The following is a 17,048-nucleotide window of genomic DNA, read 5'->3' as shown; positions in this document are numbered from 1 at the left end:
TTGCTAGGGAATTATTATTATAAATAAATTATTTCTCATCCCAAAGAAATAAGAAAATAAGCCTTCATTTATGTTTACTTAACGTTAAAATATAGATATCAATAATTTCAAAAATTAAATTATATAAGATGAATCTAATAATCTCTAGGAAATTAGTTCGCAATAGTTTTGAAAACCTTGTAAAAGTCGGCTTTAGCGTCCACATATTTCCAAAATTAGAAATATAATTAATGAAAATAATTAGTTATAACTTGCTTCATTACTCTTTGCCAATATTGAGATGCTAGTAATTCTGGAACATTTCGATTTCTAGGAAGCAGTTTTTTTTAAACTATCCAAGAAAGTTGCACTTATTTTTAAGTTTCGAAGTAAACTGATAAAAAAAAGTACTGGCAGAAGTAATTCGAAATTATAAACAAAATACCACATAAATACCCACAGGTTCCATACAAATCTACCGCAAACTCAGATCTACTGTTTTAACTGCCTTCCATCATGTGGCTATGACGATAACGATACATGAATAAGATCCAGAGATTCAGAAGCCAGAAGCTACATTAAAAAAAAAAAAGAGCTTTTGACATTTGTCACGTGAGTAATTTTGTGCTGAAATAAATAATGTTTTTGTTATTAATTGATTTCACTGTTTCGTGGAGTGGCAATATTCCGTTACATTAACTTTTTACATTCATATTGGCAACAGTCGCAATTTCATTCCTTTTGCCGCACAGCACCATCAGTTCACTACCATTTTACCGACGTGTGTGGTGATTGCTTATTATATTTCGAATTATTTGTTGTAATTTTTAATATTTTGTAAATTTTTACTTTTCTATAAAAATTATCAAGATGGTTTTCCAGAAAAAAGCTACTACTCCTGCAAAAAATTTCCAGGTTTGTTTTTAATTTGATTTTTAATGGGAAATTTTATAAGATGCCTACCACGTGCATTGTAATCCATTTTTTTAATGAAACTGTTTTTGGTGTTTAATAATCAATCGGATTGTTAATGTTTGTTACATATAATTTTGGAATATTGTTTATGTGCAATTGTTTTCATTAAAACGTTTAAAGTCGTGTACTAGGATTTATGAGACGTTGAACGTTTTAATTTTGTTTAAACATTCGTTTGGCTTGATTACGTTTTTATTTAAAAACTGAATCGTCAGTAATTTAGTCGTATTGCATAAATGTTAAGTAACTTTTGAAATTTGTTTAATTTGAGTCTTATTAGTGATTTTCCTTGGTTTACTAAGATTCTATTGTCCACGTGTTTTTCATACCGGCATGGACTATGTATTATAAAGCTGCCTCAATTTCAATGAAATAGCAATTCTTATTTTTTGTTGGAAGTTTCATTGTGTGTTTTAAACAATTATGCAACTATATTTAATTTTATTTTGATTTGTTTTTAAACTTTTTGAAGCGCAGTAAATTCACTATGTAAGAACCGATTTTAAATATAATGCCCTTATTGTATGTATATAAATACCTTGATACATTTGTATAAATTAAAAAAACAGCATGTATAATTTATGCTTTATGTGATTTAGAATTGAAGTTTTTGCTATTAGATCTATGTCTTTGTTCAAAAAATGCCTAGAGAGGATGCATGTTATTTTATTTCTGCTGATAAAAAAAAACCATTTGGTTATGCTGGCGATATTTAGAATAATTGATAAATGCTAGTTTGAAAGATTGGTAAAAAGTAGGTTTCTAAGTTATAATAATTAGAAGCTTGATCATTTCTAAATTGTAGTAAATGAAGATTCTAATCCAAAGATTGGTAATGTTAATGTAGCTTAAGTCTAAGTGTTACCTATTAAGTGCATAGAAGCATATAGGGTGATAATTTACTGTACGGTCACCCTTGGCAACTTTTTCAAAATCTTGCCAAAATGGCGACTTCTTGTATGATTGAGATTTAAAGAAAACAGTGTAGTGAAAATGTTGCCCGCGTAAAAAAAAAGGCGGCAAAATTGCTGAAATCGTTAATAATGAACAATATACATACCTCTCTCCCATTTGCTGCTATCGCTTGCCCCCCTCACTACCTTCCACATCACTTCGCCTCTACCTCGATGATGATGCTGCATCTTCCGGCTCTTTGAGGAGGGTCAATGCGGATGATAGAATCGATGAAAGCCATGAATTTGTTGCACATCTGCTTGTTCTTTTTGTGCCACACATATTCAGCTAAATAATCTAATTGCGTTTTGGCTTTGCTCGCCTGTATACCACATTTAACTGCTCCCCACGTTCCTTCTATGGTATTAGTGTGGGCACCTGTATCCGTGTCCTTGAAATTCACACTATGATTTATCTGCAGATGCACGAAGCCTTCATTAGAAAGGCAATCATAGCTCTTCTAGCAGTCTGAAATTATTATCGAACCCGGAAGAATATACTTCCGGGTTCCGACAAAGAATCGGTCTCCTATCATCCACAACTTTCATAAAACATTTACCTCTCCCGCTCAACTTCCCCAAACACCCATTTACCTTCCACATGTTTTCCCCGATTAAATTTACATTCCCCAAATTTACTTTCATCTATCTCAACAGTCACGGCGCTTCCATTCACTTTCATACTTTCAATCATCTCTACTGCACAAACCTCACGGCAATAGGAATGATAATCACACACAGTCTTTAAAGAACATTTTCTCTCTTGCATATTAAAATCAACCTTACTCTGAGTCACCCACAAATATACCTGAACTAAAATCTCATTCAATGTCATTCGACTCAATTAAAAAAAAAAAAAAGAACCCTTTCTCGCACTCATTTTGACATCATGCATTTGTTCTTTCACCTTAGATTTACACCTCCACTCAAAACCATCACTTATATCGTGCCTTTCAACCAATTTCATATCCTTACCACATTTACAACACTTGTGTCCTTCCGCAATCAAACCCGTTTTCATACAAAACTCAAATGTTTGCTTCCCTTTATCTAATCCATACAAATACCTTAAATTAACATTCTCAACATACCACATAACATCATTCTCACAAAACATTCTTGCCCTTACCTCAGACATTCCCCATGCAGCAGCCATCACAAAAGTTTCACGAAAAGAACGCAGGAACTGAAGACTAAAAAAGCACACGTGCAACGTGGTTGAACGAAAATTAAAAAATTGCAGCCATTCAATTGACCAATAGGGTTAATGCAATTACTTGTTGGGTCGGATGTGGGTTGCCATATAAAAAGATTTATTGCCAATGTAAAAAAAAATTGCACCAAGGGTGACTGTACAGTAAATTTGATCCACATCTAGATTTAGTTGCTTAAATTTTTAATTTTTGTGTATCTCAAACTATTTAGTGGATTTCGTTGTATTGAACATAATTTTTTATCATTTGAAAGTAGTTTTAGCTTTACCAGCACATTGAACATGAGGATTCCCCCCCCCCCCTCCCCCAAATAAGCCAAAAGAGATGGAATAAATCAGGCATGCTATACCTTTGTCATTTGAAGAAAGCTCTCGGCATAAATTTATACTTTAAAAAATGTCTTTCTTCTTTGTTAGCAGTGGGGTCAAGAACCTAGTAGCTTTGATTGCTCATTATGAGCATAATAAGAACAGTACAGGAAAAATTCTGGTTCATTCATTTCTGGTGGTTTTGCTACCAGAGATGGAGACTTCTTTTGAAGGAATAAATGCACTTAATAGGGTTCGGCTAATTCTTCATTTTAGCAGTGAATGATTTCCATTAATAAAAACTAAGACAAACCAGGACAACTTTTCAGTGGTGCAAATGTCATTCTGTCGATATCATATTTTGAAATATAGACATTGAATTCATAAATACAGTATCCCTTATAATATTTCTGATAATCCGAATCGTCAAACATCGGATTATTGAACATTCACTGATTTAATGAATAATCACAGGAAATCCAGGAACAGAGCAACCAATTGCAAAAAAATCTGTTGGAATCATTTGTTAATATTACGATGAAAAACTGCAAAATAAAGATACACGATACAAATGCTCAAGCAGATGTTTATTTTCTGTCCTGACAAAATTTGTAAATATACTATTTTAATTTGAATAATATATTTCTATAAGAATTGCAAAATGATAAATACCTTTTCATAGTTCATTTTAAAAATAACATCGAATATTTTATTAGCAGTAATAATACTTTCAATTATAAAATTTAACTAAATTATTTAATGGACATTTATTTATCTATTCTTAATTATAATGTTTTACAAATATGTTTGTGATAGTAGTAGATGTACAACTCAACGACAGGAAAAAATTGTAAGCAAATCTGTATAAGGGTTATTTGGAAAACTATTTCAATGTAATTTTTGGGTTACCATGTTGGAGGCATACTACACTAGGATGTAACTGGCTGCTCTTGTATATGTTATTTAAAATTATTTGTTGATTATTATTTGGCAATTATTTTGTGAAAAGAAATGGAACAATGCCATCCAGAAATGTGGTGGTACATATTACTTGTGATAAATAAGCTTCATAGATGGTATTTGTGTGATAATTGTATGGCGTAGATTTCAGGTTAGTCGTAACTCAACTTTGACTATACTTGCTAATAATGTTATTAACTTTTAAAGAGGGCTGGATAGATTTATTACATATATTTTTTCAATTATTCACTTATATATGTATTTAAGCATTAATATATGTCATAAAAATTATTTACAGCCTAAGAAAAAAGGCAAGAAACAAGTTGAAGAAGCTGATGATGATTCTGGTAATTTTTTTTGCTCCTGATCTTTTATTTTCTTTTTTTAATTCTTACTCTTTTATGTGTAAATTTTTGTTTTCAATTTATTTTCAAAGTTTCCTCTGTTTCTTAATGAATAAAAATAATTTAGATATTTGTTAGTTTTGTTAAATTTATGTTAATCATGATGGCCAGTTGACTGGCAATCAGGCAAATTATGAGATGTAGCAACGAATAAAAATTGTTTTTATTTACTGATAATCAGAAATTGAATCCAAGTAGGTTTCTTCACACTTGCCAGGCAAAGATGTTGTGTATTATTCAAATGAATTTACATCCTTACTACTATTTTAAACACAATTCACAATTTTACAATGATAGTCTGATGGTATTATAAATTATTAATTCACTGTTTCTAGATTGAGTTGCAATTAAGGTTCAGTTTAGAGTTCATGTTCTAAAAATGGATATATCAATTAAGTAATTTGGACCACAGTGGAAACTAAAAATTAATTGCAATATCATATCTGTATTTTCTGTAAGATATATTTTTGCCTTTTTTCATAATGACAAGTTTATCAGCATAATTAATGAAAATAATTTTGCTTTTGTGTTCTATAATTCAATTTGCTTTTGTGTTCTATAATTTTTGTGTTCTATAATTTGCATCTGTAATTCAAAAAGAAAAATTTTCATTTTACTTCTCAAAATGAAAAAACGAACTTTATTAATATTCAAAGTTTAAAACCTAATAAAAAATATTAGTATTTTATTCTAGAATTTATCTTTACATTTCTTTTTAAAAATTTATCCATGAAGTATCCATGTTGATATTTTTTATTAGTGCATTTCCTTTTAAATCTTATGAATGCATTTTTTTTTTCCCCTTTGAGCATTGGGAAAAGTTTTGAAGCTTTTGTTAAATTTTTAAATCTTTGAAGTATTTCTTATGTATTGCTTCTGTCATCTTTCAAAATTTTCTTTTAATCACTTAAATTCCCTTTATGTTAAACAAAGTGCACTGAATTTTAAAATATGAGGCAAATTAAATTTTTTAAATTATAGTCATATATTTCTCCTATAAAAGAAATTATTTTTCTTTAATGTTTGTAAAATCGTCTTAAAAATTTATCCTTGTCATTTTATTTAAATTTTATTTTTTGGAACATTTTTCTTTTTATGCTATAAGGACTCGTATGTCTTTGTGTAACACAAATACATTCTGCCATTGATTTTACAGGTGAATTTTTTGCCATGGTTGGCAGGCTAAAAATTTATATACTTTTATTGCTGAATAATTCTTTTATTTTGATAATATTCTTTTTAGTTTAAAGGTGCATGATATTTTCAGTAATATTCTTCCATCTAGTTTACTTTTTATGTTTGAACTTTTTTCTTATTGGTGAAATTGTTTAGCTTAAATTTGAATATAGGGAAGCAGCATGAATTGGGGAAAACATGTTAGAAATAAACAGATTATATTCTTAAAATTTCTGCTAATGTGCATGTAATCACTATCTTTTATGAACAAATCTGTGATAAACAGTTAAGATACGATTGCTAGGTTAATAACTCGTATAGATACACACTTGTTTCAGTGTTTTATATTATAAATACCATATTTGCAAAAAATAAAAAAGGATGCTTACAAAAACAAAGCTTATTTGACTTGGCTTTACCAAACATTACATTTTATTTATTCCACATTGATTTTTAAATAGAAAAAGTATAATTTTGGCATATTGATTATTTCTCTCATATTATATATGATCTTTTGTACTACTAATCTGCAATAGATAAAGGGAGTAAGATGAAATGATATAATTTTGAAGATTTTTAGATAGAAATTCAGGAATTTTTTTGTAAAACATGGTAAAGTTAGAGAAAATCAAATAGAAATAATGGCCACTCTGTTAGTATTGTATTGTAAGATCATGTTTTAGTCTTTCTCATTATTTAATAACCATTGTTACTTTTCAGATATGTTCAATGACATGGATGATTCTGATGGTAAGTAATTATTTTAAATCCTCATGGTTAAAATAAATTAGGAAAATTTTTAAACAGTAACATTATATTCAATAAGATGTATTTCTTTGTGTAAAAGAATAACTTCTAATTTACATATTTATGCCACTTTCCCCCTTTTTAAAAAATTACTTTTACTTGAAAAGATAATAAATTTTTTACTTCTACAACTGTTATATTTTGATCAAAATGGAAGTCAGTAATATTTTTATTTTCATTTTTTTCCTCCAAATCTATTAATATTTAATTACAGTAATATCCTTTAATTCTAAATATTTTAATTTTAAACAAGTCCTCAGTAAGTAAATTCTGTATAGAAGGATATATTGTGATAATCATTGACAATTCAAGACCATATAGTTATCATTAGTGATATAATAATTCATATGTTGCATGCTTTTGAGGTGTATAGAAAGAGTTCCATGAATAAAATTTGTTTGAGATATTGTGTTAGTGCTGAAAATATGCCAATTATATTTAAAATTAAATTCTACTTAATTGTTTCAATTAAACTTTTATAAACTCGTATACAAAGCTGCTGTATTGGTATTTTTCTATAGTTTTCATCTTAAATATAATTTTACTGTGACAAAGAGTTGAATGTTTTATTCTTTATACAACTAAATGAAAAAGCATGATTTAAAGTATATTAATTCCATAAATATAGTAGTAGAGATAATTTTCTAAAATGATTTCTGGCTTAATATCATACCTTATAACTTTTTGTTCTTGTAATTATTTGTTTAATACTTGTTTAATAAAACTAGATTATGAAGACGACAGTGATGATAACATGCCTGTACAGAAGACTCCTCAAAACAAAACTCCTAAGGGGAGACAGTCTCTGAGTGAAAAGAAAGTTACATTTGATATGTCTTCAAAAAATACCCCTGGCAAGACACCAAATAAGAATAATTCTTTAGTTGGAAAGAAAACTCCAACACCAGCCAAAGGAAAAGGTGGCTTGCAGGAGTTCAAAGGAATTAAAGGTGGCAAACCTCAGCAGAAAAAAGGTATATGGTATTTGAGTAATTTAAATGGGGGGGGGATTACTATGATGAAATTACAGATAATTTTGAGTTCTCTAACATTCATTAGAAATTTGTTTTTAAATAAATACAGTTTACTTATAAATTACAACATATTATTTATTGTCTGAAAACTATTAAAATATTTAGTGGTGTGAAAATAAGAATAAGAAATTTTCTAACAATGGATAAATTTATTTCTAAGTTAAATTCAAGTTATTGAAAATGATTTTTATACAATTCTAACATGATCTTATATGAATAAAAAAATGTTACCATATTCAAACTTTTAATTTTTAGTTATCAATATTAAATAAAATATCATATCTTTTGTATTCAGCATTTGTAATGTTATTTAATATTATGTATTTTTTTCTAAATCATGGATGCAAATGATTTCCCTTAACCAGACCTTGAATCTTTTAGCTCAAAATGAGTATACTTTCCAAAAAAAAAGGAATGGCCATTCAGTGGCCATTGTTAAAGGTTATTTTAATATTATGTTTGAAAAATCTCGTGAAAAATTGGCTGGTAAGAAGGTGGACGGTCATGTAGAGATATGGCCATTCAAAGATATTTCACTGTATTAATAAAATGAAAGAGGGGGTATTAATTACAAAAAGTTTTCTAGAAACATTTTTAATAGAAGAGAAAATATTGATTTTCCTAAATGCATTCAATTTTTTTTTTCTGCTTTAATATAAATGCAATAAAGAATTCTTACATTTTTTGGTTATGCTGTTTCTATATCAATGTCAATATTTTCAAAAATGTGTCCATCCAAATTGACTTGTAATTTTGTAATTTAAAAAAAAAGATGTGGAAGGTGGTCTGATGTTTCCACCTTTATAAAAGATGACATTTTTTTTTTTGTTGGAAATGACAACAAGCCAAAAAGAGATTCGTTATTTTATAATAGAAGACACGTCAAATGCAAAAATTTATAAAATATGTATTAAAAATTTTTTTCAATGAAAATTATGTATTTTGAAAGGGGGAAAAATCAAAATATGCGAGTTTACATAGATATTGAGTGAAGGTATTAAGGTGCTTATTTATTTTTGGCTAAAGGGCTTAAAAAGTGCTGAATTTTCTGCGGATGTTTTGTTACTTGTACCATCCTGCGATATCTTAATTGAAATTTTTAAAAATTGTTTGATACTCAATTTGAAATTCAAGTAAAGATTTGATTAAAAAGTCTCAAAAAGTTTAATTTTGACAAACTTGTTAGTTTCTTCAGTGCTGGGGAATTAAACAAAAATTAAATTAAAAATGAATTTTGGATTATTATTTTTGTAATGAACCATGTAATTATCATTGCATGAGAATTTGCTTGCTTTTTGTACTTCTGCTTAGATTGCAATGAAAATTCTCCTTGAATGATCGTACTTGTACTTTAAAATAATGTGAAAATCATACGAAATTCTTTCGAAAGTTAATAGCAAAAATGGAGAGTGGACAGAAGACTTCACTTTTTAGAAAAGGATATCAAGTTATATATTTCTACCCTTCAATCTATATCAGTGCTAAATTTGGTAGTTGACTTTCAACTTTATTAGTTTAAAAGGTTATTAGTAAATTCATTAAGGTAATCAACAGTATTCGTTCCCTTTCTGTCGAAAATCATCTGTTGAAGAATTATTGATTGGAGCATATTGAATAGTTTTTGCCAATAGCTTTATTAATATCTGAATTTTTTCTTTGGTCAGTTCATATTACTGATTCTTGCTGAATAAGCAAATTTTATGCAGCAGTGCTTTTTTGTCTTGAAGAAAAACTGTAGTTTTTAGTTAATAACAGGATTTAGACGAGACTGCAAAATTGTTTTAATCCTTTATCTGTGTGTATAGGTGGAGCAGAAGAAGAAGATGATGATGATGATGACGACGACGATGATGATGATGAAGAAGACGATCTAGATCTAGAAATGGATGAAGAGGATGATGACGCTGAAGATGATGAGGATGACGACGACGACGATGATGATGATGAAGAGGATGACGACGATGATGATGATGAGGAAGAAGAGCAAAAGCCAAAAATGAAACAGGCTAATAAAGGCAAAAATAATGTGGAACAAAATAAACAGAAGACCCCTGTCAAAAATGAAAATTCAAAAATTCAGACACCAAAAGCAAAGACCCCTGTCAAAAATGAAGTAAAAAAAGAAGCAGCCAGCCCATCAAGTATGTAATTCATATCTGAATTTTAGCAGTGACTATTAAAGTGGACTATAAAAATTTTAATGGTTTTGAATTTAGAAGAATTTTTTTGATGCTATTTAAAATTTCTTGCAGAAAAACATTTTAATTTATAATATTTTTAAAATTTTTAATTTTAGATGCTGAAACACAGTCTATTGAAATACAGAGAAGAAGTAAGTCTGCTTTTTCTCATTGGTTTTGTTTAGAAATTTTAAAGTGACTTATATCTAATCATTTACTTTTTTTTTAATAGGAGAAAGAGATGCAAAAATGCTTTATGTTGGTGGCCTACCTACTGATGTAACCACTGAAGAACTACAAGCATTGTCTCCTGATATTAAAAATGTTATCATACCAAAATCAAATCGTAAAAATGTTAGACATGCGTAAGTATTGTTTGTTATAAAATAAGCAGATATATTTTAAAGTTATGCCTGAATAAACAATAGGGCATGTAGTATCATGAAAAGTGCTTGAATTTGAAAACTACTTTTAAACATTTAAAACGACTTTTTAAAGTGCTTAAATTTCTCGAAGTGTGAAAAAAGCATTTTGTTTTGTACCCCATATGTTGAATGCGATTATTCGAAAACATACAAAAGGCTTGTTTATTGGATGTATCTGGAAAGAAAAAACAGAAAAGAGGAGAATTCGAAGAAGGAATCCAGGGTGAAATAGGCATAGAGTTCCGAACACATATTAACACTTATTGGGCCTTTTTTTTTCTTACTGTTTCTTCAACAATTTGCATTTTTACTTATTAAAGTATTAGAATAGTTTACCTGAAAATCTAGTATGAAATACCAAATATGTCATGCTTGTGATTAAAAAAAAGCATTCAAACTTTGATTTTTAGAGTTTTTAAATATTGGTGAATTTATTTGCTATGCCTGGTAAGTTTATATTTAACATTTTACATATTATTAAAAAAGAATATGTAGTCCAATCAACTGGAAATAAGAATACAATAGGTTGTATTTTGTGCGAAAAAGAGATATATTGAATTAGGGGAGAAGTTGCTTGAAACGCATTTGCAATGAAGCCTTTATACATTTGATCACTAATCTCTTTAATATGTCGTTTTAGGGCAATTTCTTGAACAACCTATTTAGAGATTTTACTGTATTATTTTAAATTGTAATTTTGATACGTAATTACATTAGTTGATAGCACAAAATCTGACATGGTAGATATTTTAACTTGAAGTGTTTTTTTTTAATGTCTCCATCCATTTAAAAATTAATTGCTGAAACAATCTTGTTAAATTTTAGTTTTCACTAAGGAAAAAGTGCTGCATTTACTATTTAAATTTTAAAAAATAGAATTTAAGACCTATTCCTTAGGGTGTACTGTATTTTAGTCGATTAAAAAAAACTTTCCATAATTATTCCTCCTCTCGAATGAAATCTCTTTAGATATAAAGGTTTATTCTGATTGACTGAGTAACGTAAACCATTGAAGTTAGGAGTATGAAATTTCGAAACTTATTTTTTATTTTATTTGTCATGGCATCAAAGCACATACATACAGACAGACCAAAAAAAAAAAAAAAAAAAACCCATTGTTTTAAGGGTTTTGAAAAATGGCTTTTTCATTGCTACTAATTTGTTTTGAATGTTTTTTTTTTTTTTTCCCCTTCAAAATTTTTGAAAAATTAGTTCTTGACACAATTTGTACCTTTATAATAAAAATCATGATAGATTTTTCTAGTGAATTTTTGCAAGAGGAAATTTACACTTTCCATCTTAGCCATGTCGAATCTTATTTATTTTTACATGTATAGGAATCAAATACAAAATTTATACAAATACACTATCTTATTTTAAAAAATGATGTATTCATCTAGATAAACTAGTTACTTATTGATTTTAAGAAATATTGAAGATTACTGATTGTTTTTGTTAATCTTATTAAAGTTGATTAAAAAAATTTTGATATTGATAGAATTATCATTTATGACCGTTTTTGTCAGAACACATGTTTTTAATGGAAAATGTTGTGGAAGTAACGAAATAAACATTACAAAACATGCACATTTAAAATTAATCTTAATTTTTTTCATTAAATTATTCATTATAAATATGAAAGCATATCTTTAGAAAATATGCACCTATACATAAATGTGCAATGGTGCTTAATTTTTTTTGGTTAATGTGCTTAAAGGTATTTAATTTTGTGGCAAATTCTCATTACACACCCTGGATTAAAAAAATAATTTAATTACATGAAACTTTTAGATGCTAGTAGCTTTTAGCTCTTCGTATTTTGTGTTGCCTGTGTGTGTGGAAGGGACTTATTCGTAATTCTTATCTAATTTTGGAAGTCAAAGGTTTTTGCAGAAAGGTTGTTAAAATTTTTAATTTGCAATGTCCATTAATTGAAAATATTGTAATTTCTTTAACCAATATATAAATTCCATTTGTCTGTTGTCTTGTGATGAATAAGTCTGTAGTTTATCTTCCAGTATTTTTCATATTGGATTTAATTTCCACAGAAGTATTTTTCGTTGTTCAGTGTTTCTCAAAAAATGTCAAGACTTTTATTCATTTTCATATTTTAATGTTTATAAAAGTGGAATCCTATGGGGGAAATTAAAAAATCTAATGCCCTGATAGTGAGCTTTAGATGTAGGAGATGTCAAGCTGGAGATTTGTTTATGGTACCTAAAAAATATACCTTGTATGAAGATTTTGTGCAGTTTTCTTTTAGTCAAACTTAGGATGTAGTAAAGCGGGAAAAAAGAAAAAGATACAGAATTTTTTTAAAGAATTTCTTTAACTCAACTTTAAAGCTCTGATATTTTCAATTTGTTTTTATGAATTAACTTTCATTTTTATTTGTTTTAAAGTAAAATAGTACTATTAAATAATTAACATTGCTTCATCCAAATTGTCAGATTATATGTCAATATTAAAGATTGCTGTAGATAAAATGTTTTGGTGAATGAATAAATGCATTACTTTGAGCATCTGTAGTTCTATTTTCTGCAGGTGTCATAAACAATGCTATATTAAAGTGATGCTATACCTCTTATATGTTTAATACATTATGGTGGAACCACATCACGACATAATTGTAAAATTCAACTCTGTAACTAACACGAAATAATTGTTATTAAGATTATGAATATTGTCTCTTTTAGATTTGGATTCTTGTGCTTCGCTTCAGAAGCGAAAGCTGAAGCAAATTATAAGACACTGCAAAATAAAAAATTTAGAGGCCAGTTATTGAATATTGATTTTGTTGGTGAAAAAAGTAAGAAGAAACCTACTACTTTGGAACCGAAGATTAACGAAAGAAAATTGTATGTAACTGGAATTCCTATTGATGCTACAGTAGCCCAAGTGGCTGAGTTCTTTCCTAAGGCTTATCAAGTCACCTTCAACAAATCACCATCATTTAGGTATCTTCCTATGTTTTATTTTTAAGCTGCAACTATATATATTGTGATATTGTTGATGTAATTTTTGCAGTTCTCAACATATTTATGAACTTGGTATTAGTAGTTTTCTCAGTTTTATAAATATTCTTTATGGCATTCTATTTTGAAATAAGAGTATTTAATTATCTGCTTATTAAATCAATTCTAATATTTTAATAAACATTTTTGCCAGATTTTTCAATGTTTCTTCATGTCCATGTCTGTGAGACATCAATATTAAAATGCTGGTAATTCTTCGAAACTGACAGTGAAGTTTTTAGGAGTAATGTTTGATATGTATTGTATATTTAACTCATGTTATTTACTTATATTTTAACCAAAGCGTTGAGTGAAGTCTCGACTTGTGTGGTCGTGCCTTTAATTGCCTTTGGGATATGAAATTCACTCATGCAGAATGCATTTACTTGTTTTACAAGATAATTGCTGCTCTGTGATACACTTGATCTTTAAGAGTAGAATCTTTTTTTTTAATTGACCAGTTTGATAAACTTAATTTTATTTATTTTTTACTGTTCTTAGGTCTGCATCTATAAACTTTGAAAAAATTGAAGATGCTAATGAAGCTTTCAAAGCCAACAAAAATGTTGAAATTAATGGGCAAAAATTGATTGTAGTACATTCCACCGTAAGCACGATGAATAAGAAGCAAAAGAGTAAGTAGTATTTATTGTAATGCATTTGATAATTGTTTTGAGGCTATTGTTGGAAAACTTATTGCTTTGAAAATCTTTATATTTATATCATGCATTTTTCCCCCAGAGAGGAAGCCCCACAAGAATAGCAATGCCAAACAGGGAGGTAATCCAGCAAAGAAAATGAAACTCGCCAAAGAGGCAAAAGAGAGTAGTGACGAAGAGTAGGACATAGGATTTTAACTTCATGAGCAATTATGAATTTGCATCATAATGCTTTGTATTATATATGTATGTTCATATTCATTAAACTGTTTCTTATCTAAGTGTGTGTTTTTATTTAGATTGTGTAATATCTGTATTAGAGCATTGAGAGTTGTAGTTAAATTGATCAAAGATCTGTTCTTTTAAAACAATGCCTCTTAAATTTTCTCCATTCACTACTTCTGGATACCTGCCCATAATCAAAACACAGAACATGTGCTACAAATATACTCGTAAACTGGAAGATAAAACTATTTATTATCAACAAAAAAGTAAATTTGTGAAATATGTTTAGAGCAGTTTTTGAGAATTATTACAAATAGAGCCTCTTTTCTCACATTGAAAAATATGTCTTAGTATTAATTGATGTCATCACCTTTATGATCCAACTATTTATCAGTTTAAGTTATTTTTTATTCATTAGTACATTCATTTGTTTTATATGTAAATCTAAGCTCGATGCTTATTACATATTTATATTACAAGTAATCAAATGGAGAAAAACTGGATACCTTTATAATGAGGTGGGAGAAACTTTTTGGGCTGCCTACTTAAGGAGGATTATATAAGTTGATGTATGATCTGTATGTAGTAGTTTTATCTAGGTGGGAATATATAAAATTTGCCAAATTTTTTCTTGTGTGTTGAAATTTAGTAGTTAAGGAAGTTATATTTATGTATATTCTAGAACATTAAGTAAATGTAGGTTCTATTTAAAGTAACAATTTATTTTTTAAAAAATTTTTCTCAACCTTTTAAATACAAACTCATTTTAACAGGTAGTTAGGTTACTGAAAAATAATAATTATAAATGTAGAATATTTTTTTTTTTTGCCATTGAAGATACCTCATAATTTTGTTTCAAAGTAATTTTGTGACAAGTGTATATTTGAATGAACACATGTATATTATTAGTTATTTTAACATTTAAAAAGTACTGTTTTGATACAATGTTGAGTTACATACATGCCCATCTTATCCAATGGAGCCTAAGAATTTTATACACTGATCTTTTAATTTTAAAACAATGAAAATTTTTGAAAAGAATGTTGCAGTTTCAGTAAGTTTATAAATTTGAGTGCATTGTAATTAAATTAGCATAACTATTCACAGCATAGCCTTATGCTGTGAATAGTTCACTATACTCTGTTTCACCCTAACTTGGCAGTATTGTAAAAGGTAGAAAATGTGACGCTCCGCGTTGGGAAAGAGTTCCCCATCAATTCCGACTTTAAAATAGTTAAAATGCGCTGAAATTTATCAAATAATATCATAGATTACAGAAATCCTTTTTTTATCAATATGTATTTAAAATTATTCTCAAGTTAGAAGTGCTTACATCTTAAGTATTTTGTAAATAAAGCGAACGAATAAAACTAAAAGATTGACATAATGAATTCCACTTTGGCTAGAACCGGTCTTCAAGGTCAAATATTTGGCGCGCTTTTCTTTTACGTCTCCGCCAGCTCAACTTCATTCAGTTCGCAACCATTATCATCCTTCTTACTTTTTTATTCTCGCTTTTTTAGCAGCTGATATTTTTGATACTATTAATCGCATTAGTAGTTATTAGTTTTGTTTGGTGAATATTTATTCGATTCGTCATTTCTATTCACTTCTAAAATGTTTGAAAAAGAGAAAGTGTTTTCACCGACTACGCTGTGCACACCCTTCAAGACGAGTGAAACCAACAGAAAGTGCAACATGTAAAAACATATTAAATGTTTATTCTCGACTCCGAGAAAACCCTTAAGATTCTATCAATCAAATCGTTGATAAAGTTTCGCACCTTACAGATGTTTCGCAATGAACAGTTTTCCTTTTGAAAAAAGAAATAAAGGCATCCTTTAAGTACCCCTGGAAAGAAGCGACCTTGCTCAGTAGATAAACATTCAGGTCTTGTAAAATATGATGATTTTACATTATTCTGTATTTGGCGAAAAATCCATGCATTTTTTTTCGCAGAAATGAGATCCCAACACTAGATAAAGTTTAAAAAGATGTGAACGATGATACAGATATATTTTCGAAAAACATTAGCCGAACTACGCTTTACAGAATATTGAAAGATATATTGTTTTCTTTTGAGAAACGGTGAAACGAAATGAAATAACTTTAATGATTTATTAAAATAATGTGTCAATAATATTGAAAAAATAATGAAAATAAGGAAACAATTAATTATCCGATAAAGTGATAATATGATAAAGTAAATAAATATTTACTATTTGGCGAAAAATTTGCGAGATAAAGTTTCGCCAGTTATCTTCATTTCTAGTAACTTTGTACTTTAAAGTAACCCTGTTCCCCTGACGACGACTGCGATTCGGCATGCTTAGAATATACACTACTGCCAAGTTAGGGTGAAACAGAGTATAGAATCCAAGGTAGCAGTTTTGTGTTGGTTAAAATACTGATGATCATGTAGGTCTTACTTCTTGCATAACTTCTTACATATACTGAATGAAAACATAATTTGAACTGATTGTTAATTGCAGCAAAGCTTTAATATGCTCTTGTCTGACTCAGGTTTTGGAGAAAAAGAATAGATGCTTCATAACACGTATGTTACCAAAATATATTCATTGTACAGAGTCTGTTACAGTACGATTAGGGTCTTGTAATAGACAGCTATCAGTTTTGCTGTATTACATAAAAAATATTCTAATTTGTATTTGTCATATATGTAATGTCAATCATGCTGAGGATGGTAAACTAAGGAACATCCTATTTTGAAAATG

The 17,048-nt window shown here is 28.6% G+C and overlaps 1 protein-coding gene across 1 annotated transcript; it reads left to right on the top strand.

Moving 5' to 3' along the window:
* The first annotated feature begins 705 nt into the window (after nt 1-705).
* On the top strand, nt 706-14,369 carry LOC129961591 (nucleolin-like). The gene is made up of 10 exons (XM_056075095.1): nt 706-894; nt 4,688-4,736; nt 6,690-6,719; nt 7,505-7,750; nt 9,616-9,951; nt 10,107-10,142; nt 10,223-10,355; nt 13,112-13,372; nt 13,931-14,064; nt 14,171-14,369. Exons 1-10 carry the CDS (start codon nt 850-852, stop codon nt 14,269-14,271), a joined length of 1,371 nt encoding a protein of 456 aa, XP_055931070.1. The 5' UTR covers nt 706-849; the 3' UTR covers nt 14,272-14,369.
* Nucleotides 14,370-17,048: the final 2,679 nt, after the last annotated feature.

Source organism: Argiope bruennichi, chromosome 2 (assembly GCF_947563725.1).
Source record: "Argiope bruennichi chromosome 2, qqArgBrue1.1, whole genome shotgun sequence".
Classification (NCBI taxonomy): Eukaryota; Metazoa; Arthropoda; class Arachnida; order Araneae; family Araneidae; genus Argiope; species Argiope bruennichi.
This window is presented reverse-complemented; position numbering and strand designations above follow the sequence as displayed.